The 24,520-nt window shown below is 36.2% G+C and overlaps 1 protein-coding gene across 3 annotated transcripts in view; it reads right to left on the bottom strand.

Moving 5' to 3' along the window:
• CDH12 (cadherin 12) overlaps positions 1-24,520 on the bottom strand; it is a 370,554-nt gene that overhangs the window by 246,938 nt on the left and 99,096 nt on the right. For all 3 annotated transcript variants that reach the window (XM_025866676.2, XM_025866677.2, XM_073891067.1), the window contains exon 2: positions 6,331-6,747. In XM_025866676.2, coding sequence (XP_025722461.1) covers positions 6,331-6,561 — 231 coding nt within the window. In that variant the 5' untranslated portion in view covers positions 6,562-6,747. The remainder of the gene's footprint in view (positions 1-6,330; positions 6,748-24,520) is intronic.

Raw genomic sequence — 24,520 nt, 5'->3', positions numbered from 1 at the left:
GCAGATTTTGGACTTGAATCTCCACAATCATGGGGGAGCAATTCCTTAAAATAAAATTCTCTCTCTCTTTGACTCTCCATACATACATATACATATACATGCATATCCTGTTTCTTTTGTTTATCTGGAGAACCCTAACAGGATGCCAATCAGATCAAACCAGGCACATAAATAGGGCATAGATCAACGTCTTTCAACTATACTTTTGAAATCTATTGGCTGTACACATTCCTTTCATCTTTCTTTAAGGTCTAAAGAAAATCTTTAAATCATTTTGACAAAGGTCACCTCTGGCTCATTGACAAAACCAGAAGAGGCTTTTTCAGTCATTATTTAATTTGACCCATGAATTTCATTTGTTACACCCAAAACATTCAGTTTATTTTCCACTGCACTATTTAATATTTGTGTTTTGCTTCTCAGTAAATAGATGTATCTAAGTCTACTTCACTCGCTTTTCAGTTAAAAGTCAGGGTTCACATACCTTCTCTGCAATTTTTCCTGGAGTGTGTTACCCAATTGTGTGATTTTGACTACCACCTGTATACCATTTACTCCTGTATCTGTATCTCTAACATAGGCTTCTTTTGTGAACTCTAGATTAACATATCTAAATATCTATGAGATACTTCACCTGGGTACATCTAAGGAGGGCTGCCAGGGTGGCTCAGTCGGTTAAGTGGCTGGCTCTTGATTTCGGCTCAGGTCATGATTGCGGGACCCCGGGAGTGAACCTTGCATTGGGCTCCTTGCTCAGTGGGGAGTCTTCTTGAGGGTTCTCTCTCTCTCCCTCTCCTTCTGCCCCTCCCCCTGCTCTCTTCCTCTCTCAAATAAATAAATCTTTAAAAAATAAAATAAAAGTAACTATGGATGCATAATGTCTGACAGTGATCATTTTGTTTCTTACTCTAGTCTTGGATACCAGGAAAACAAAGTCAGAAATCTGAGTCACTTAATTTACTACTCCCAATCCTACATTCTCTACATGCTATTATCCACTAATGTTTTGTCTCATCCTTTATATTCCCATTACTCAAAGACCTTGAAATATTTTATAATATGTCTACCTTTCAAATTTTCATATCTAATATCCCATTCTCTTCATTACTTCCTGGACAAGCCTACTGTAACCCTCTCCTATATGTTTTCCCTATCTCCATGCCTGTCCCCCACCTCCAATGAGTCTTTTAAATGGCACTCTGAGTGCTCATTCTACAACTGCAACTCTGTCCATGTGAATCCTCAACCAAGACATCTTTGTGGATCGTGACACCTTTAAGAAAAAATAATACTGTAATATATAACATGTATTGAATATTTGAAAGTTGCTAAGAGAGTAAATATTTTTCTTTAAGTTTTATTTACTGGGGTGTCTCGGTGGCTCAGTCGGTTAAGTGTCTGCCTTCAGCTCAGGTCATGATCCCAGGGTTCTGGGATCAAGCCCCACATCAGGCTCCCTGCTTGGTAGAGAGTCGGCTTCTCCCTCTCGCTCTGCAGCTCCCCCTGCTTGCACACTCTTGCTCTCTCTCTCTGTCTCTCTCTCTCTATCAAATAAATAAATAAATAAAATCTTAAAAAAAAATCTTATTTACTTATTTTAGAGAGAGAAAGAACGAGCATGGGGAGGAGAAGAAGGAGAAGAGAGAGAGAAAATTTCCAGCAGACTGCGCTAAGCACAGAGCCTGATGTAGGGCTCCAGCCTAGGACCCTGAGATCATGACCTGAGCCGAAACCAAGAGTCAGACACTTAATCAACTGAGCCACCCAAATGCCCCTAAGAGAGTAAATCTTGAAAGTCCTAACTATAAGAAAAAAATTTGTAATGATGTATGGTGACAGATGTTAATTAGACTTATTGTGGTGATCATCTTGTAATATACACAAATATTGAATCATTATATTGAACACCTGAAACTAATATAATATGTCAAGTATACTTCAATAAATAAATAAATAAATAAATAAATAAATAAATAAATAAAATAATACTGATCTTGGTATCAGAATTGAGCCTTGCTAATACTTTCTGTATTTACCTACCCTGAACAGTTGGCTTCACATTCTCTGACTATATTGAAATATGGTTATTTAAGCCTCACCTTGAATTTTCAAGCCTCAGTGCTTATAAAACTTTCCCTCAGACTCTCTCTTCTGAGAAAAATGGACTCATCTTTCAGGATGCATCTCAGGTGCTCCCTCATCTGTGAAGGCTTTCTTAAATTGCTCCATCTTCTGGACATAGTCAAAGACTTGACTTTGTCTCCACAATCCCTAATAGGATCTCCATTACAGTACTTTCAACAGAGTATTGAAATGATTGTTAGCACTTAATATCCTTGTAAGATAACAAACTGTGGTATTTTCTGGTGTAATGGGGCTAAACTCCGTAACTTAAAACCCTAGTTTCAGCATGTACTGCCTGTTGGGTCCTGGGAGAGTTACCTGATTCTTCTGTGTCTCAGTTTTCTGGTATGTGAAATGGGACTACTAGAAATCTTCTTCATAGTGCTGTTTTGAAGATTACATAATTTTATGAATGCAAAGCAATTAAAACGGTGCCCAAAGTAAGCACTAAGTAAAGCTTACCAGTTATAATTGTAATCTAGAGACCTTCATAATGAAATTGATCCCTACCAGGCTTAACACTTTCGCAAATTGTAATGCACTCAATAAAAAAAAAATACATATGTTGAATGAACAGATGCTTCCAGAATTAGGGTTTATATATGTTTCATTTTTTAATCTTCTTGCCATTTTAAACAATTTTTTTTAAAATGCAGGATACTGCATTTATTTTTTTTTAATATTTTATTTATTTATTTGACATAGAGAGAGAGAGAGACAGAGTGAGCATCAGCAGGGGGAGTGGGAGGCAGAGGCAGAGGGAGAAGCAGGCTCCCCACAGAGAAGGGGGAGCCCGATGCGGGACTCGATCCCAGGACTCCGGGATCATGACCTGAGCCGAAGGCAGTGGCTTAACCAACTGAGCCACCCAGGCGCCCCATTTTAAATAATTTAAATTTAAGAATTACTGCTAAGAAAGATCATCCAAAATGATAACTCAATTTCCTAAATTATTCTTTGAGGATAATTGGGCAGAATTTTCTTGATGCACACTTTGAGGCTATGATATAATGTAGTACTGCCCAGACGTAGGCACCCAGTTATATATGTTGGTGAAAGTATCCAGCTTACTCTGCGAGTATGTGTTGTGTACATTGTGTGTGTGTGTGTGTGTGTGTGTGTGTCTTTAATAATATGAAGTTTTTTTGTTTTGTTTTGTTTTGTTTTTGCTTTTAGTGGGAACTATGAGCAACTGATAGCATCTGAATTAAAATTTTTGCTGATCAAATTAATTTCTGTATTACTATGCATTTTACACTTATCCAAGTATTGTCGTAAATCCAAAATGTCTATTTGAGGGAATTATTGGCTTTATCTTTGGACACCCTTATGATTTCTTTGTATATAAAATAAAGTAATATTCATTATAAGCAATGCCACAATGTGGTTTTTCTTGCAAGAATGTCAACATTGACATCTAAGCCGATCAAGATCCTGACTACACATTCCCACATGTATAAATTCTTTTAGATTTGCAGCTAGGGACATAGAATTTTCTTCTCAATAAGTGGAACTTTCAGTAATAAGAAATGTACAAATTAATGTTTCCCATAGATGCTGGTGCTGTAATAAACCATAAAATTAAATCTGAGGCTCAATTATAGTAGTTTAGTTTTATTTTACTAACCCACTGCGTATTTAACTAATCCACTATGAACGCTATGCTTTGCACTTTTTCATTTTTCTTCTTCCTTAGCCTTCAATTCTATATTATTTATAATATTTTATTTTTCTGCAAACTGTCTCAATGCCTTTCTAAAAAGAGCAGAAGCATAAATATATTTATATATGTTTACACACATACATATAATGGCTTGAATTGGTCCCGATGTTATCATATTATTATTCCCACATCTAGACGCATCAAGACAAACTTAATTAAACTTTAATTAGTTTCCATGTGGAAAGGAAACCATGGCTACTATTGTTTCATTTGCATTAGGAACATGTATTGTGGGAGAGCCACAGGTTTTCATCACACATTACAAATATGTGACTGAAAATAATGTCGTTTTCATTTAATAATAGATCTTAGATCTACTCCTTTAAAATCTACATATAAATACTAATTCATCTTCGAAATGAATTGGATGAATTCTATTCTACAGTAGTAATTACAAAGGTATGATTCCAGAATATCAAACAAAATTTGGATATGCAATTCCTAGGTGAAATGCTACTCTAAGATAGAATAAAAGTCAGTTTCATTAATTTTTCAACAAACAATCTTCTCACTTCAGATTCAGGCAACTAAAGGCTATGAATCTGCTTCAATCAAAACCAGAGAGAATACTTTCTCATTATACACTTGCCAGGAACCTCAATGTGATATCTAGTTTCCATCATAAGCAGAGCTAAGAATATTAATACCCATGAGGCAGAATTTCAGAGCTGTGTTACCCATCCATTTGTCTTACGTTTCAAAACTTGATCCCTATATTACATTAACTCATAAAAAACAAGTGTACCATAACAACATGAAATTATCTCACCATAAAGATTATATTTCATGATCATATAGGGGAATCATATAAGCAAAAGCAATGTACACTGACATCGGGATTTCCATGTTTTAGAGTGCTTTCCTCAAAATTTTCTGAGACCCATCTTTTTTCCAGGTCTATTTGTGGGCAGCAATGCCATCTGGTGGGTTGCCATGGGCTGGACTGTATCCATTTCTCCCCTTGAAGGCACTCTCTGACTTTCTACTTAATTTTGGCTTTATCAGATATCCTGGGGAGCTTCAGGACTAATACCTATGGAGTTGTCCCAGAGCCCCATGACCAGGCCCTAATTCCTAGTAGGCGGTCTGTCAAGGAGATTGCCTCTCTTAATGATATTGTGTATTTTTTTACAAAATCACTAAAAATTGGACTGCCAGAATGGTACACAAAGACTGACTTGGCATGACTCAAATTTTATATAGAGATAGATATCCCACAGAAAACAAATGCCTGGGGCCCCACATACCTCAGGGAAACCTTGGCCATGTGTTCATTTTTAACAAAGGTTCTATTTAAAGACCTTTTCCACTCTATTATTCAATAGTTTTTAAACACATTTCTAAAAGGTAAATTCTAAAAATATAGTGCAAATAATTTAAATCTTGAATGGATTTGCTTCCTTTGACCTACCATTGGAATCATAAGACTCATCAAACTCTCATTAATTTAGGCTTCCAGAGAGCTCTGAGGACATTAATGTGCAATAAATACAATCTTCTAGATCAGCTTCCTAGGACTCCTTGTACTATAGTTTTCTATTTCTCTCTTTGGATTTATTCTAAACTCTCTTTAAGCATGTATTTTTGTTTTATTTTGTTTTCAAGCATATATGTTTTTATTAAAACCATGGCAAAATCTTTTAGAAGATTTAAAAACAGTTAACTAGCAAAATAAAATATTCATTTTTTTCTGGGAAAATAATAATTTGGTGGCAATGATAAATTATATCCATTCTATACATGGGTCAAAAATTTTATGTAAGGAAAATAGCAGTAAAGCATAAATGTGCTGAAATGAAGAGTTACCATCAATTATTTTTTGAAAAAATTTAAATTTCAATAACTTAAGATTTAAAATTGACATGCTGTGTTGAAGATTGAGGTGTATGTACCTGGGTTTCAACACTTATTATTTTGGCCATAAATAGCTTCATAAATAGCTTGCAAAACATAAAATAAATAAATAATTTATAAAGTATAAGCAAGCCACATCAAATATTTCAAAACCACATTTCAAATGGTATGTCATGTTCTTAAGGGGCAGGGAAAGGAAGACATCCTCGTCATTCAAGGATATCAACAGCAGTTGAGAATTTTTATGCCTGGGGATTTTTTCTCTGTCTTCTTGGTAAACAGTTCCAGAATGTCTGTGAGCAATAATGTGCTATAACATTTTTAATGACACTTAATATTTTAACTTTTTGTCTTTAGCAAATAATGTTAAAATTAAAAAAAAAGAATAGGAACAAAATACATATTAATTTCATTAAAATAAACCAGGGAAATTTGAGGTAAAGCGTGATTAAATGATGTTCCAAAGCTTAACCAGGCCACTGAGTCAGGAAGAGAAACCAGGTCTCTCGGATTTCAATCTCAGTGTTCTAGTCACTGGTTTGTTCAACTCCTGTGCAAAACATCCATACACAATACACAATGCATAATCCCCCTTGCTATCAAGTGGTTGTGAAAAGAAACGCCATTACCTTTCCCACATACTGAGGCTCGGAGCCCATGTATTCCTCCAGCACAAAAAATTGATTCCATACCCAGCCACGTTTAACTCGTTGGAAATGTGATCGGCGCCCTGGCAGGTGGATAACATTTTCTGTTGGTTCTGTGGCTAAAGTCTGTTGTGGCTGTGGTTGAAGGGGTATTAGGAGACCTCCATCAAACAGGACCCAGAGAAGCAGGGATAAACAGTTCCTTGTAAGCATTGGCAAAGGCTTTCCAACAGCAGAGTAATAAAAACTCCAGCACTTAATGTAGAATTGTGGAATCCAGGTTTGAGGTGTCTGTGGCCTCCACCACTTAACTTTGTGTTTTACTGCAGAAATGATAATGCAGGCATTAATCCTTTTGATGAAAAGGCTTCTGCTGTATTACATTCCATCTAAAGGGACCTATAAAACAGATTAACAAAGATACATTAAATTGACAGAATGAGTTGATGGTAGTCATCAAAACTCTCATTGTGTCTGCCAACATTTAAAGAAATAAAAAGGAAAGCCTGGAAAAGACTTGCATTGCTAAATGGTCACTGCTATGCACCCTGCAAACTTGGATAAACTAAGTTTTCTACAGACTTGAGAAAAGCTTTAGTTACGATGAAGCAAAAGGTGTATCATAAACAGAAGCAATTTTTTCTTCAATTTAATAATCTTTTTTTTTGTTAAAGATTTTATTTATTTATTTGAGAAAGAGAATGAGAGGTAGAGAGCACGAGAGGGAAGAGGGTCAGAGGGAGAAGCAGCCTCCCCGCTGAGCAGGGAGCCCGATGCGGGACTCGATCCCGGGACTCCAGGATCATGACCTGAGCCGAAGGCAGTCGCTTAACCAACTGAGCCACCCAGGCGCCCTTAATAATCATTTTAAGGATAAAACACAGATCACTATTTTTAACATGAACTAGGTTAGAGGAGGGTTTCACAGTGTGACCCTTTGACATTTGGGGTTGAATAGTTGTTACTGGGGAGCTATTCTGTGCATTTGACTTTTAGCCACATTTCTTTCCTCTGTTCAATAAGTGACATTACCATCCTCCCCTCCCAATTGTGACAATCAAAAATTTCTCCAGGCATTGCCAAATATCTCCTGGAAGAAGCAAAATAAGCCAAGATTGAGAATCACACATTTAGAGAAAAAGAAAAAAATATAAGCAGAAAAAAACCCCAAAAACAAAAAAAAAACCGTCTCTCTCTCTCTCTCTGTCAAATAAATAAATACAATCTTTAAAAAATTTTAAAACAAATAAAAAACAAATACACAAATGAGACCAAATTTACCAATGCTGTGGGAAAAAACAAAAACAAAAACAAAAACAAAAAACGGCCAAACAGACAGACTATCCCTGATGGCAAAACCTAAGTTAGCAAAAGCCAGGTTTAAGTGACAATTGCACTGAGAACTAAAGGAACAAGAACAGCCCATCCTCTGTGAGCAGGCACGGGAAGCATGTGGCTTGAGCCAGCACAGTTTTGTGCATTTGGCACATCAGGGCTTGATGCCTACAGCCTAAAATTGGAATTTTTCAAGAGCCAAAAATGTTGGAGGCCAGAAATTGTATATAATGCTTCCAAAACAAGGGAACCAAAATAAAAATCAATATATGTTTAATTAAACATCTATGAAACATGGCATCTTGTCAACTTGTCAGCTACGAAGCAGTTCAACACTCATCCAGTCATAAAAAACATAACAAAAATTATAATGCATTCCTCACAAATATTCAAATTTAAACATTTAATGTGGGAATCATGCTTGAAATAAGATATGAGATGGGAAATATCCAAAAGTTATACTCTGAAAGCCTTCTATAAGAATACTCCCCAAAAAGGAAATAAAAGAGGATATGATATTTTTTTATTGTGTGAAGGGATGAGACTGACAAAAACATAAGTAGGCATATATTTAATTGCAGCTTTTCATTCTGGCAAAATAACGCTCATAAGAAGTTAACCTAAATTGTCCCATATGGTAACCACTAGCCATATGTGGCTATTTAGTTGAAATGTGGTGATTTGAGATTTTTCACTTATATACCAAATTTCAAAGAATTAATAACAAAATAAGAACAATATAGAATATCTCAATTTCTATATTCATTTGTTGTTGACATGATACTATTTTGGATATATTAGGTTGAACGAGAATAAAAATGAACTTCACCTATATCTTTTTGCTTTTTTAACGTGTTTACTAGAAAATTAAAATTATATATGCAGCTCACATTTGTGGTTTGCATTATTTTTTATTGGACAGCACTGTTTAAATCACAAACTGTGGTTGCTACTTAAATATCTTATTCTTAACATTCAAAACCAAATATCTAACATGAATGTATCATGTCTATATGACAATACATCCAAGAGATCAGAGAATATTTGCCACTATTTTCAAAAAGCCTGTGTAGGCAGAGTGCACATATCTTCCTCATCTGTTCTCAAGTTTAAATCACTAATGCCAACATTCAAAGTGTTCTAATTTCTTAACCTTTTCATTTCTTCCACGCTTCTTCCCATACCCATGGCAATCCTAGCCCAGGCAAATGCAGAACAGCTGGGGAGATAAACATGGATAGAAAAGATGGATGGCAGGAACTCGGACTTCCCAAACCTAGTCTGGTATATGTAATTAGGTTGTATTTTTGCTTTCTTATTCCGTGAAAATTTTCTCCTCCCCTTTTGTGGGGACGTGAAGTATCAAAACTCAGTTTAGAGCGCATTGACACCTAAGGTTATGTCTTCAAGAAAGTGTCTTTTCAATTTTTCATTAGGGATTTTCGATATTGGACATCTGGGTATAATCATCATCACTACCACCAGCCTGGTTCCAGCTACCCTTTCCCCTTTGGTGTTAAAGGTGTCCAAATTCTGAGATTTGACCCGCTACTAGAGTAATCGTTCAGAAATTCTAATCTCTGGACATCATTCCCCTTCTCTTACATTAGAATGTGTGTCTATAACGTCAGGGGATTGGTTGTAAATGATTGGTAAGTAGAGAAGAACGTGATTATAACATGAAAAGTATGTTGTTTCATAAACTAATTCCTCAGCACATTAATGATTCACATGACCAAAAATGACAGCCAAACACAAAATATTGTAATAAGGCTGGAGTTAACTGCAGCCATGGAGGACAGTGTGGAATACGATCCCCGTTTCCCTCACGTTCACATTCTTTCTTTCCTTTGACCTTGTTTGAACGCATATTCTCTCTTAGCATGATGTGTTCTCCCACTTTTATGTCCAGCCCCACCCCTTTCTCTCTCTCTAAGTAGGCTTAATCTTACTTCTATCCCTGTCATCAAATTACTTTCTCCTTAAAATAAAATATTATATTTAAAGGGAAATTTACTTATTAGTAGTTTCTTTTTGCTACTATTTCCATGAGGATGATGATTGCTAGGGTTGACTTCACAAGTTTGGGGGTTTGCACATAATCTTATTTTTTTTCCCCATGAATCCTGCTTTTTTATTTTTAAGATTTTATTTATTTGTTTGAGAGGGAGAGAGTGCACACATGAGCGGGGCGGGGGGGAAGGTCAGAGGGAGAAGCAGACTTCTGACTGAGCAGGGAGCCCCATGATTTGGGGCTTAATCCCAGGACCCCAATATCACGACCTGAGCCAAAGACAGACGCTTAAATGACTGAGCCACCCAAGCGTCCCGAATCCTGTTGTCTTAATATAAATTCTACAGAATACAAAGCTTTTTAGAAATTCACATATCATAGCGTAGTAGAAACATCTGTAATTAACAACATAAAGCCTTCTCACTACACACTGGAGACTTAACATACAGCATGGTCACTATAGTTAACAACAGGGTTATATATTTGAAAGTTGCTAAGAGTTCATCTTGAAATTAGGATTTTTAATACGATATACATAAGCTTAACAGGGCCTACATGATCCACCTCTGCATGAGCCTGGCCATTTATCCCTTCTGCTCTCCAAACCCTTTAGTTTTTATTAATAACAATAGTAATAATTTATATTACAGATGCATGTTCATTTGCACCTCTGTGAAGGGGGTGCTATTATTATGCCCATTTCACAAATGAAATGGAAGAATAAGAACTTAAATGACATGGCTGTGGTCCACAAATGAACGCATAGCATGCAGGTTTGAATCTGGACAGTCTGATTCCAGAGTTCATCCTTTTAAGTGCTATTGTATTCTGCCCCTATATGAGTGAAGGCATAAATAGTTGAAAGCACCAAGGGTTTCAAATCCTAGCAAGAGAAGGAATATAAGCTTGCAGACCTGGCTTCCAAATTATTTTTTCCAAAGTGAAGCAGCTATTTCAATATTAGGGCAGCTTAAGTTTACTTTGACTCCTTTAGAGCTTCTGTAAAGTTAGTGAACTCAAGCTTTCAGGTCAACTTAGTTCCTTTTCAGTCAAGAGATTGGGGGACTCCCTGTATTCACACACAAGGATGTGAAAAGAGACAAATAATTTCTAGGCAGAGACAAGGGGGGAAATGCAAAAACTGGCAGGGTTAGTGTGCTAAGAGAATTGGATAATGGATGAGAATTAAGAAATCGCACGACACCCCAGCAAATCCACCCAGCAAGGTGCTAGACAGGCCAGGTGACCTGAAGCAGGTGTCCTACAGAGAGGAAGGTAAGGTGGATTCCAGCTGTGCAGGCTTCTTCTCATTTAGCTTGATCTGGGCATGCAAGCCAGCGTGAGCCAGAGGAGAAGGCTAAGTAGATTTGAATTGTGGGGACACAAAAATGTTCTCATGTCTATGGCCCATATACATGATGAAATCACGGATTTTTTTATAAAATTCATCATTCAATTAGAACGTGTGCGAGTGTGCAACTTCCTAACTCACACTACTCACACTACTGCAGTATAATCCTAAAAATCCATGCCAGGACTCTATAACACTGCAGTCCTTTAGTGAACAGATGAACAGATACTATTTTCAGTGTCTGATGCCGCTCCCAGCAGATCCCAGCCTCCGGCCACAGTTGTCAGCCAGGGAGCTTTTAAAGTGCTATATCACAATGGAAGTAATGTAAGGAGATTGAAGGACTCTGGTTCTTAAGTGAAAGAGAAACAACTCCCCCAGGCATGAAACAAAGCCTAAAGTACAAGGAAAAACTATACTGAGCTATCAAGCTGGGACCACTTGCCCCAGCACCAATGGTGTTGTTATAACAGCAAGAATAGCAGACTTATTCTGAGGTGTCAGCACCCTATGGAAACATGTGAACCTAAAAGAAGACATATTTGTTATAAACGACATCACCAGAGGTGTGTTCTATTCCATATACTGGATTTCGGGCATAGCGTTTAAAAATTTATATTTGTCCATCATTCCTAAACTTTTGTAGAGCCAAAGTGGCTTTCTAAAGACTTTTCAAACCTGACGATGAGTCTCTGGAGTCAAACATTCCTTTTAGCAGAAGGGAGATTTTTTAAAAATGATCATATATCAAAGGAGGGTATACTTGTGTGTGAAATACCCATTAAATGTGTCTCCAAAGCTGAGAGATAGCCAAACCTGTGGTTTCCTCTGTTATTTACTTAATCTTGGCCGTGTGTGCTTCTAAGAATAGCTCCTGATAAAAGGTCTATTTCCTATAAATTACATTGAAAGGGTCTGTCTTTGTTAGATGTCTTATTAGGCTGACAGCTATGTTAGTTATTATAAATGATTCTTTATTATGAGGATCGCTCTAAGGCTACCTGCATCTTGGATAACTAGCGGTGATTATGCCTGTGGCCTATTAAATAATTTTTCAAGGGCACTTCTTAAAGTTTGTTTTTTTTTAAGAGTATTTATAGTCCCCTACCCCATCTTTTAAATAAATGGTCTTTTCATTTGAAATAATACAAAGGGAGGCCTTCTTTTCCATATTAAAGAAGTGACAAAATAATTTACGTAATCTTGAAATTATTGAAATATCAATAATAAACTTATACTTGCCTTCATGTAACTCATTATCTTAAAAACATAATTTTTAAATGTGATTTAACTTTACATTTAAAATTTTCTCCTTCATACTATATAAAATTCATTACAATCCATAATGACTTAAAGATTCTAGGCAAATCTGATGGTTCAAGAATTTGACTCTAGGAAAATTTTCTGAAGGTTTTAACAGAGACAATTTTCTGTAAAATATTTAACCATTGTTCAGAAATTAAAGTAGTTCTTGGTATGCCTTGGGAATGACAAACTTCCCTACTATATCTCTCTTGGTCCCAGGAAGCCCACCTCAAAAGGAAATTTACCCTCTCTGATGTAGCAAAACCTTAATCCTAACTCTTGTATTTCATGAATTTAACACTGTGAAGCAGAGACAGTAAACCCATTTCTGTTGCCTCTTAGGAGTAAGACAAAGATGTCTCAAGGTGATAATTATTCTATGAGCTTAATTTATGGCATTCATTGATCCTTGCTCTCTGACAGGTCTAGATGCTACTCTCTACTGCACACAGGAAGGAAGGAAGGAAGGAAGGAAGGAAGGAAGGAAGGAAGGAAGGAAGGGGCAAAGAAGAGTAAAGAAAAGAAAAGAAACCAAAAACTTGACCCCAGGACAGCCAACCAAGACTAAATTGCAGTTTCAACCTCTCTCAGAAGTGGAATTTTAAATCAGTTAGGCTGGAATTTCCCAGTCAGCACTAGAGAGAGGTAATCTGCCCCATAAAACCCCCTGCTTTTTTCCTAAGGGAAGGTAATCTTGCTTGACATAATCTTTACTAGGTTGCCCACCAATCTCAAGAAAATTTACATGCAATTCTGAGATACTGTCATTTTGCAGGATTTCTTTTCCTTTGATGCCCATGGTTCTTGGTCACGCCACTTCAAAGAACAAAGAGGTAGACCAGACAAAGAGTGGTGGGTAGCAAAGCAAGATTTATTGAGTAATCGTACAAAGCTCCTGAAGGGAGAGGGCATCCAAGAGGGTTGCCATCACAGGTTCTAAGTCTAGGGGGTTTTATGGGCTTGTTGGTGAGCTGTTGTAATCTAATTAATGCTCGCTGCACCCATCAGCCAATCAGGATTTTGTCATCTATCTATCACGGGGGAAAGGGTAGAGGGCTCCTTCCAGGGTGGTGTAAAATCCTTTTAAGGGTGGTTCCCTATTAAGGCAGGGGCCCTTGTCCCTACCTGCCTTTCTTCCAACTATCCTTCATCAGTAAGACCCTGTGGCATGTCCTTCTCAGGTATTAGTTTGGCTCTGAGAAACCCAAAGGCCCAACTAAAAGAAATGCAATCCTATATATCCAAAGAGTTGAGTGCACAACCTGGAACATCTGCTTATTTTATTTATACAAACTGTGGTCCTGAAAGCTGTAGATATTTACAAAAATAGCAAAGTTTTGCCAAAGACCACCTATAATTACAACGGCTATTATGGGAAACATTCCAGTTAAACAAGACCTTTTATTTAAAAAGTGCACCTGAAAGTAAGGGTTCCCACATCAAACAAATAGAATGGGCTATTTTAATTGTCATGTAAAAGCTTCCAAAAGGTTTCAAGATTCCAAAATAACCTCATTGAAAGATGCACTGCAAAAAGCTAATGAAAAATTAAAGACATAAAAGGAACACGTAGACCTCCCACATTACACTCTCCTAAGGGTCTGTCATCAAAATGTGGGTCCAAGGATTGGTGTCTCCATCACAATTAACTGGGATACCAGAAAAAAGATCATCCTCAAAAGCCCTATGCAAAAATCAGTTTGAATGCCCCAATATCTACTCCAGAATGAGAACTCCCACCACATCAGCCCCTCCCAAAGCTGACAGGATTCTGAGAGACTTTCTGTAAAGTGCTATTATATTATTCTCTTAAACAACCAAGGTGAAACTAAAATTCATGAGGTTTTCCAATACTGCCAGAACTATTTACTGTTCGTCCCAGCTGAAACCTGACAAGATATTTGAAAAGATTTAATAATTCTATGATCAGAAATTTGATCAAATTAGAGGCTAATATTCAGACCCTGTAGGAAGTTTTTAGTCCTCTCCCTAAGCTAAATGTACCCAGAGGGAAAAACATTTCAACCTAGGGGGATGGGTACGCCAGTCTTGATATCATTTAGGTGGCAACCCAATTTTTGAGCAATTAAAAACAGTTGTCCTTGTTTATCAAATGTAGTCTTTACAGGATCAGGGCTTGTAAGTGTTGCAAAAGTTCTTGCCTCCGGGGAACAAAAGTCCTTCCAGGACTTTTTTCCCCTATGCCTTTGAGAAGTAAATGTTCTACCCAGGGTTTCTTCAGAACTCTTACCTAGACCAAACTTCAGGGGGGTAATTTTTCAGCTTTTTTTTTTTTTTTTCTTAAGAGAGTGAGAGAGAGAACTAGAGAATATGCATGAGGGACCCGTGGGGGGGGGGGGGGGGGGCGAGACAGAGGGAGAGAATCTTAAAGCAGACTCCCTGCTGAGCGCAGAGCCCACTTGGGCTTAATCCCAGGACCCACAACCCAGGACACTCAACCAGCTGAGCTACCCCGGCACCCCCGTTGCAGCAATTTTAAAATGGAAGCTATAAAGTATCTTTTTGTGTCTGTCTGTATGTTCATGTGTCTATATATGTTGTAGATATGTGATATTTCCTGCCTCCAAGTGGTACTGTCAAAATTAATTGGCAAAGAGCTCTATTTAATTAAAGGAAATTAGGTGCTTATATAAAATTAAGTTCTTAGAAATATAATAGAAATTAAATCCAAATGAATTTTAGGTTCCCATGATCTGGGAAAGCATTCAATATTAAAACCAGGTTAAGTTTGTTGGTTTAATTAAAATAGACATGTCTTTAGAGTTATCAGCATTAAATATAATACTTTTATTCTACCTAGGCTTACTAAAGGTCAAATAGGTTCATGTTATCTCTTAGGGAATTTGTGGACAAATAGGATAAATCTAGATGGTTAGCTGTTCAATGTCTTGTGAAATTTTCATGATTAATTTAAATATAATTATTAAGAAAAAGTTAATTAAATAGATATAAGATAATAAGTTTATAATGAACTTCTCAGCAATATTTATGTCTAATTAAATAGCTCTCCCAAATCTTTTCTGGTTGCTTAAATCCGTAGAGTTTTGCTAAGTTAAATTAGATGATGGGTAGTAATTAAATACCTAGATCATTTCCAAATAAGATAAAATACTGAAATATTTATTATTATTCTTTATTATAGGGCTCACTCTAAGGCTACCTGCATCTTGGATAACTGTAGGGGTGATTATGCTTGTAGATAAACATACGTTTATTGTTTATCTACTTTGGCTTTTTATTACAGAGAAACTAAAGGATATTTGGATATGTTGGTGCTACGTTGGAAAAATTGAAAAAGATATATGTGATGAAGGACAGTTGGAAGAAAGTCAGGCAGGGACAGGCCCCCTCCCTACCCCAAGAGGAAACCACACTTAAAAGGATTTTACACCACCCTGGAAGGAGCCCTCCATCCTTTCCAACATGATAGATAGATGACAAAAACCTGATTGGATGACAGGTGTCCCGAGGGTTAATCAAGATTAAAACAGTTTGCCAACAAAGCCCATAAAAACCCCTAGACTTAGAAACTGTGGTAGCAACCCTCTTGGGTCCCCTCCTTCTCAGGGAGCTTTGTACTATCACTCAATAAACCCTGCTTTGCTGCCCACCACTCTTCGTCTGGTCTACCTCTTCATTCTTTGAATTCGCGTGACCAAGAACCACGGCACCAAAGGAAAAAACCCTGTAACATATGCTTCTAGAAATTATTAAATATATCCCTAAATTTGCCAATCTAAAGAATGATGTTATAACAAACAATTCACAGTTGTTTACTTCTTAGTTTTCGCTAGAAAGTTTTCGAAGGGTTAAGAATTCTAATTATGTAATTAAAGCTACTAGAAATAATAAAGGAAATATCTCCACACGTAAGCAAAGTAAAATGTGTACTTTAATGAAGAAAAAGAAAATTGTAGAAAGCTTGTGCAAAATAAATCTTTGGAAAGGAATTTGTGTGTGTGTAGTCAGGGCTGGCTAAAATTAGAATGAATTTAATTAAGTGAATGAGCTTGAATATCAAAAGAAGCTAGTACAAAATTAAGCTATGGTTTTCTCTGTTAAAATGACAAAGTTTTCTTGGACTATTGTTCTGCTTTTTGTAATAAGAGTTTATGAAGGGTTTGTCTTTGCCCTTGAAGTAATTTGCCTAGAAAACAAGTATTTCATATTTTACCAAAATAATGTCCTGTGCTTCATATTATCTTAATCATGTCTCTGATTACTTAAGAAGACTGAATCTTCTCAATATTAAAAGCTAAGTTTTGCTAACAACTATGTAACCTTCTGTATTTGCCTTCAAAATCTTTTTTTGATCATTTAGGTTAAATAGATAATTATTATTTCATAATAATTTATGATGCTATTTCAACAGATGTTCAAACCTTTTGATATTTTTGACAAATTTCCCAAAATTCAAATTCTAAGTAAAGTCTTTCTGACTTAAAACTCACTTTGAGATATGAGATATTCAAGAAGCCCCTGAACAGTTAGAAAAAAAAATTGATATGGAAGAGAATTAAGAAAACAATCCCACTTACAATTGCACCAAGAATAATAAAATACTTAGGAATAAGCTTAACCAAGTTGGTGAAAGACCTGTATTCCAAAAACTATGAAACATTGATGAAAGAAATTGAAGATGACACAAACAAATGGAAAGATAACCATCCCATGCTCATGGATTAGAAGAACCAATATTGTTAAAATGCCCATACTACTCGGGGTGCCTGTGTGGCTCAGTTGGTTAAGGGACTGCCTTCGGCTCAGGTCATGATCCTGGAGTCCCAGGATCGAGTCCCACATCAGGCTTCCTGCGCAGCGGGGAGTCTGCTTCTCCCTCTGACCTTCTTCCCTCTCATACCTTCTCTCTACCATTCTCTCTCTCTCTCAATAAATAGATAAAAAAAATCTTTAAAAAAAATGCCCATACTACTCAAAGCAATCTACAGATTAATGCAATCCCTATTAAGATACAAACAACAAATTTCACAGAACTAAAACAAATAATCCCAAAACCCGTATCGAACTACAAAAGACCCAAATAGCCAAAAAAATCTTGAAAAAGAGGAGCAAAACTGGAGATACCACAATACCTATTTCAAGATATACTACAGAGCTATAGTAATCAAACAATACAGTGTTATTTTGATGAGCACTGAGAAATGTAGGATTGTTGAATCAATATATTGTACACCTTAAACTTTTAAAACTATTGGTTTATTGTATTTGAATAAAAAAATTGTTCTCTCTTCTAAAAGGGGGATTAAATGAATTATGTGTACTTGATATGTTAAATTACATGAAAATCATTGGCAAGTAAAAAGTAATACTAAACTTTGTCTCCCTTATATTGTATAGGTATATATTCATATAAGCATTACAAAAATTGTATGAAATTCTTAAAATTCTGATATATCCTGATATAATGTTATCAGCCATTCTTATTATTATCTTAAAATGTTGTATGCCACAGAAGTAACCAGTTTTTCTTATCAGCTACATTATAATGAACTTTCATCGATCTTTAACCATGGTCATTCTAAGTCTTTTATCATCCACAGAGTTATCGTTTTACTCTGATGCTTCTACAAAAATGTTCCTGCAAGAGTGTCTTATCTTTAAGAAAATTTATGGACTTCTGACAAGTACAAATTTCTGATAACTTTAAGATTATAAAACTGAACTAGGTAAGAATTTCCAGAACTAGTGGGGACCCCGGATTCAAGCAGGACAAATATTAATTACCTGGCACTTAATTAACTTAGACAATGATCGTAATATTTATGACTCTTTTGAAACACTGCTAGTTACTTGATTCTTTGTTTTCCCAGATTTTAGGAAACCCTTTTTTTAAGCTCTCTATGATGAAACAATTTACCTTTTCTCCCTTCTTGATCTTTCCAGAATTTGGAAAATCTGGAGTATTTTTTTCATTGCAACATTGTTAGCTACTTGTGTAAGTTCAATAAGAATCTGTTCTTGTAACAAGACACAGTTGGAAACATTGATTATATTACCAAGGCTTTGACCTAAATGATATTACAGGTAAATCTAATGGCCAGTCTTTGGCTTGGCTTTCTGGCCTCAGAAGCTTTTGAGAGTTCAATCTGAGGCTCCTTATGAAAAGTTCTAACAAAGCAGTCTTAAAGAACTTGTATGACTAATCACTATTCTTCTTGCAGTTATGGAAATAATCAGGCCAAGTTTAATGCAAACAAATTAGTTTTACCAGGGTTATCTTTGATTTAAAAAGTGGGTATAAGTGTAAAGAGAAAAACTGTTCTCACCTTTGGCTATTTTAAATTATAATCTTATTAATTATCTTGGAGGTTTTGTTATATACCTATAAACGGAACTGGATACAGAATTGTTCTAAATTCCTCACATATCTGGCTGCTAATCTCCAAACTAAAATTTCCAATTTTCTCCCACCCTTCTGATTTGGAATCACTAAGAACAGGTCTGCCCTTGGATCTTCTTGGAAGGGACTAGACCAAGTCTTCTTCACTACCCAGGTGACAGCCAAAATTCAGGGACTTGAGCTTTGAGTACATATCTCACCAGCTGAAGAAGGTTCTACCTGGTATCTAGTTCTGTGCAGATGCTGGAGACCTCCATCAAATTGAAGGAGAGTAACTGACATCAAGATGCACGGCTTCCTCCCAAGAGAATGGATCAAGAATGGAACACTTCACTATGTTGACTTAATGAAATCCTTTCTTCTTCACTTTCTTTCCTTTACTCTGGCAATGGCCTGGACGGATAGGTCATCATTTGTATTTCTGAGGCCATAGCAATGGGGAGGAGGGGGGGGTACCCTTTCAGACTGCTGGATTTCTCATCCAAAACTGACCTGTCCATGATGCTAGAGACCTTGTAGTCTGCTTCCTTATCTCTGATTAACAACCTCAAATTTTGGGTCAGACTTTGCAAAGAAAGGGACATAAGGCAAAGATAACCAGAATAAAATTGCCTGTGTGATCTACAGACACTTATTTACTGGCATCCAGTGCTGTCACCTTTCCAGTCCTGAGTCACAGATTCAAATGGGATTTACCAGGAAGCATTCATGATTCAAAATTTGCGTCCTTGGGGTGCTGGTGGCTCAGTTGTTAAGCGTCTGCCTTCGGCTCAGGTCATGATCCCAGGGTCCTGGGATCGAGTCCCTCATCGAGCTCCCTGCTCAGCGGGAAGCTTGCTTCTCCCTCTCCCACTCCCTCTGCTTGTGTTCCCTCTCTCGCTGTGTCTCTGTCAAATAAATAAAATCTTTAAAAAAAAAAAAAAAGAATGTGCATTCTTTGGCAAGGCCCTACTACCCTGGCTAGGAACCTTTTGTTAATTCTTGAAAATAATGTAGAATCCAATGCTAAAGCATTAGCTGCCTGGAAAAAAAAAAATGTTCTCAAATTAAAAAAATGATTGTATTTATTAACCATTTTTTACCTTCTTATGGCTAAGTAAAATTTACTTTATAGTATTACATTTTATGGATGTGCCACAATTTGTTTATTAATTTACTTGTTGACAGACATTTGGATTATTGCCAGTTTTTGACTATTACAAATAAAGCTGCTATGAACTTTTATGTACAAGTCTGTACAGATATATCCTTTCATTTTCCTTAGGTAAATACCTAGGAGTAACACAACTAATCATTTTTTAAATGATTTTTAAACTTTTAAGTGAAATAACAAGAGAAGTTTTTCTTGCAATTTATTTGAGAGATAATGAGACATATATTCAGAACCATAAAAAGAGATTAGATTTTACTTTTCAAGTCAAAAAATATGGGGGTTGGGGAGAAACGGAAGGAGAGTTATTATAGAAGAGAAACAGTAAGCAACAACATTCTCTAATGCCACAACACTAGACAATACTGAGATAGCAAGAGGTTGACATTATTTTTCCTTAGAATTACCTCAGATTTTTCTCTGAGTTTAACTCTTGATGTTACTTATCGCAAAGCTTCAAACGTAAATCTCCAGAAATATTACATCTCCCTATAAAGTCTTACGAACTTTGCTATCTAGCTGTTTTACCTATTGTAAGCTACATTATTATTATTTTTTTTATTTTCAGGACCCACTGTATTTTATAAACAGGTGTTTAAGTTATAAATTACTGTATTACACTGTTGATTTGTTAAAATACTGGGGCACCTGGATGGCTGAGTCGGCTAAGACTAATTCTTGATTTCAGCTCTGGTCATGATCTCAGGGTGGCGAGCCTGAGCCCCGTATCAGGCTCCACGCTCAGCACAGAGTCTGCTTGTCCCGTTCCCTCCATTGCTCACCCTGTTCTCTCTCTAGAATAAATAAATTTAAAAAGTCTTAAATATCTCTGTATGTCAGTGCTCTTTTATTTTTATTTATTTATTTATTTGAGAGAGTGAGTGAGTGCTGGAGCAGGGTGGAGGTGGGTAGAGGGAGAGAGAGAAGGACAGAGAGAATCTTAATCAGGCTACACGCCCAGCTAGGAGCCCACAATAGGGCTTGATCTCACGACCCTGAGATCATGACCAAAGCTGAAATCAAGAGTCAGCTGCTTAACCAACTGAGCCACCCAGGCTCCCCTCTCCTGACTTTCTTATACCACAAGGAGCATAAATGGTTTCTCTTCTTTTGGTGACTACTCTAATTTCACTCATTGAAATATGTTTTATTCATAGTCAATTATTCAAACAGTTGAGGGATACATATTATTTATCAAGGTAACACCTGTGCCGTGTGAAATTTATTCTTGATTTCTTCTGTTATAATATTTTACTAGAGAATTATCTCCAAATTTTACCATTATGTTATTTATGTAAATGATTTTTATTATGAAAATCAGATATATCTTCTTCACAAAAATTTGTAAATATAGTACAAAAAGAAAATTTAAATTAAATTACTTATATTGATCCCCAAATTTTTCATCATTTCTTTAACATACAAATATTTATTCAGCATCTATTTATATTTATCTAGGCACTTGCAGCCTATCATTGTACAAAACTGACATTTCTACCCATATGGTCCTTTCCCTAGGGAGATAATAAAAATGATGCTGATGTAATTATTGGAATATTTTAACTCCCATATTTAAAACATTGATAATATCCTCTGTGTGTATGTGTTGTATATTTATGTGTTACTATAAGAAATTTAGATTGATTTGCAAGATTGTGGAACATAACTGTTTTTATTATTGTCTTTTTATTTGCAGACTTCTAAACCTTAATACAAGGTCTCATTAGAAAATGTATATTGCCACATTGACTATTTCATTTTCCCAGAACATGGAAGGTTAGTGCTTCCAGTGTTCCTGTGGACAACATCCAGATCTATATTAGACTTTAAGTATGCCTAGAAGAATTTTCCACTTTTATAAAGATTACTAAATACAAATGGAAACAATAAAATAAAAGTAAATAGAATAAAAAAGAAATTGCCCAAAAGTGAGGTTTGGCCGGGGTGGGGTGTGTATGGGGGGGACACAAACACTTGTTCAGTGTTTTTTGGTTTTGTTTTTTTTTTTTAATCCCATAAATCTAAAGAAGTGGTAAAATATTATTTCCAAAAAATTCCATACAAATAATGGAATTTATATAAAATGTAGATGAGGAAACTGGGATCTGTATATCAGACAGATTTATACTAAAGTTATAACCCAGGGATTAGCAAATATTTTCTGTAAAGAATCTGATAAAAAGTATTTCTGGCTTTGGGGCCCCCGGGTGGCAAAATGAGTTAAGCGTCTGACTCTTGATTTCAGCTCAGGATTGTGATCTTAGGGTCCTAAGATCCAGCCCTGCACTCGCTCTGCACTGAGTGTGAAGCTTATTTGGGATTCTCTCCCACTCCCTCTCTCCGCCCCTCCCCCTCCCTCGCCCACACACATGCGTGCTCTCTCTCTCTCTCTCAATAAATAAATAAATAAAATTTTTAAAAAATATATTTTTGGTTTTGTGGGCCTTAAGGTCTTTGGCATAAGTACCCAACACTGCCACCATAGCCTGGAAGAAGTCATCAACAATACGTAACTAAATGGGTGTGGCTGTGTTTCAATAGGACTATATTTATAAAACAAGGCAGTAAGCAAGATTTGGTCAACAGGTCAAAGATCCTTTAAATAGTACCTCTCAAGAGGTACAGCAGAAAGGTATTTTTAGGTAACTGATAATTGGATATGAAATGTCAGACTTTCCACATCAATAAAACCATTGTTTTCTTAATTCTCTTTCAAATACATGAAATGTTTGAAACAAACAAACTTTGGACCCTATATTAAGACATTGTGATGCCCAGGAAGCTTCCTCCATCTGTAACATTTATTCTTTGTAATTGAGATAGGAGCTTTCAAATAATGTCCTTTGATTGCTTTGAAAGGATAGATACCCTTCCACATACAGTAGAAAACACACCACATCCCAGTGTGAGGAATAGATACTAATCCGCACTGCCCTACATCATTAGAGGCTCTGAAGTAATGTCCCTAGTGTGCCTTATGCATGTTCCCTGCTCTCATGATTAATGAATGCTGTATTTCAGCAGATGTCTGCTCTGACTTTCAGCACTTAGAGACAGCAGATGGGTGACAGAGAAAGTAAAACAATAGCCATAATTCCGTGACAGCTTCTGAACTTGGATCTTGATGTATCCGGTCTCAAGGCAGCAGATCTAACACTATTTCTATCTTTTTTTTTTTCCTCTCTTTATTATTCTTTTTCTTCTTTCACCCTGTCTCTTTCTCTCTTAGGACTTGTCATGCTCTTAAAATGGTGAAAAATACCTTATCATGAACTCTAGGGGATGATGCAAGTGGATTTCATTGTTTCAGCTAACCGAATGATGAGGGCGGGGGGGGGGGATCTTAGCACTTAACACAGCTGCTCTCCAGCACAGATTTTCTCAAATGATAAACAAACTGCCCTCTATTTGCTGGTGTGAACACATAGATGCATATTGACTTGGACAGGTGCTGAGCTTTTCTTTAATTTCATAAATGGCATTGCTTTCCCTCTCTGTTGCCAGCAGAGTCCTTACCGCTTCTTATGCAGTTATCTGTTTATTGCTCATTAAACAATTAATAAAATCCAGAAACTAGATGGCTTTACAGATTAATAAATCTCTTCAAAAAACTGGATAATTCTACGCTTTCAAACTCACTGATTCTGAATTGAAGGTTAAGTGTAGAAAGCAGTAAAAATAACAGTATTTCCATTTCTCCTTTGATTGGAATGTTATATTTTCCATTAATTTCATGTAACATTTCAGATTGAATGTTTAATCCAAATGCAACATCAGTGACATAAAAGTATATGGAACAATGGTGCAATGTAATTAAAGGAAGCCACACCTGCTTGTCAAGTCGGGTTTTCAGCAATAAACGTAAATTTGTGAAGCTATTGCACTTTGCATCATTATGGTTTGGAAGAAAAATCAATAATGCATTTGTAGGGGCAACATTCATTGAAATGAAACAAAGAAACAGTCCCTGGTAAAGTCGCACTTTAGGTGAACTCACAATGGAATATTATGAGAAAATTTAATGGCAAACCTACAGCTTTATAGATCGAGAAGCTAATCAATCAATCCTAGAAACCCTGCAAGTAAATAGATATAGCAACACTTTATACTGGGTATAGCATACAAAATAGATATTTATTTGTTACTTTTGTAAATATATTAAAATATTTGTAAAAAGTTTGGTTATCTAGTAACTACTGCCAGTTTCTTTGTGGATGTTTGAAATAGATCATATAAAAATTAGTATCGTCATAAATGGTTTGCGATGTAAGCTTGGAGAATGTTCATTTTTGTACGTAACAGTCTTTGTAAAGTATTTATTTGGAAAGGGATGTTGTGTCATTTGGAGTCAGATTAAATGAGGGAGAGAGAGATGAAGAGAGGAAGAAAATGAACTTAAAAGTTAGCTTTATTATCAGGGCTGCCATGGAAGAAAGTGTATCCTGAAAGCCTTTACAACCAACCTCTATCTTGATAGGTACAGAAATGTGTGTATTTCAAATATTAGCTTTTATTGCCAAATTGTCCTCCAAAGTAAACACATTGATTTATACTCCCACCCAAAGTATATGAGAACCTGTAGCCCCTTATCCTCTAAAATCTTTGTTTCCAAACTTTTTGATCTTTAATCTAGTA

This window comes from Callorhinus ursinus, unplaced genomic scaffold (genome assembly GCF_003265705.2).
Source record: "Callorhinus ursinus isolate GAN/ISIS: 27379988/994484 unplaced genomic scaffold, GSC_fseal_2.0 scaffold3, whole genome shotgun sequence".
Classification (NCBI taxonomy): domain Eukaryota; kingdom Metazoa; phylum Chordata; class Mammalia; order Carnivora; family Otariidae; genus Callorhinus; species Callorhinus ursinus.
The sequence above is the reverse complement of the archived record's forward strand: the minus strand, read 5'-3'. Positions and strand labels throughout refer to the sequence as shown.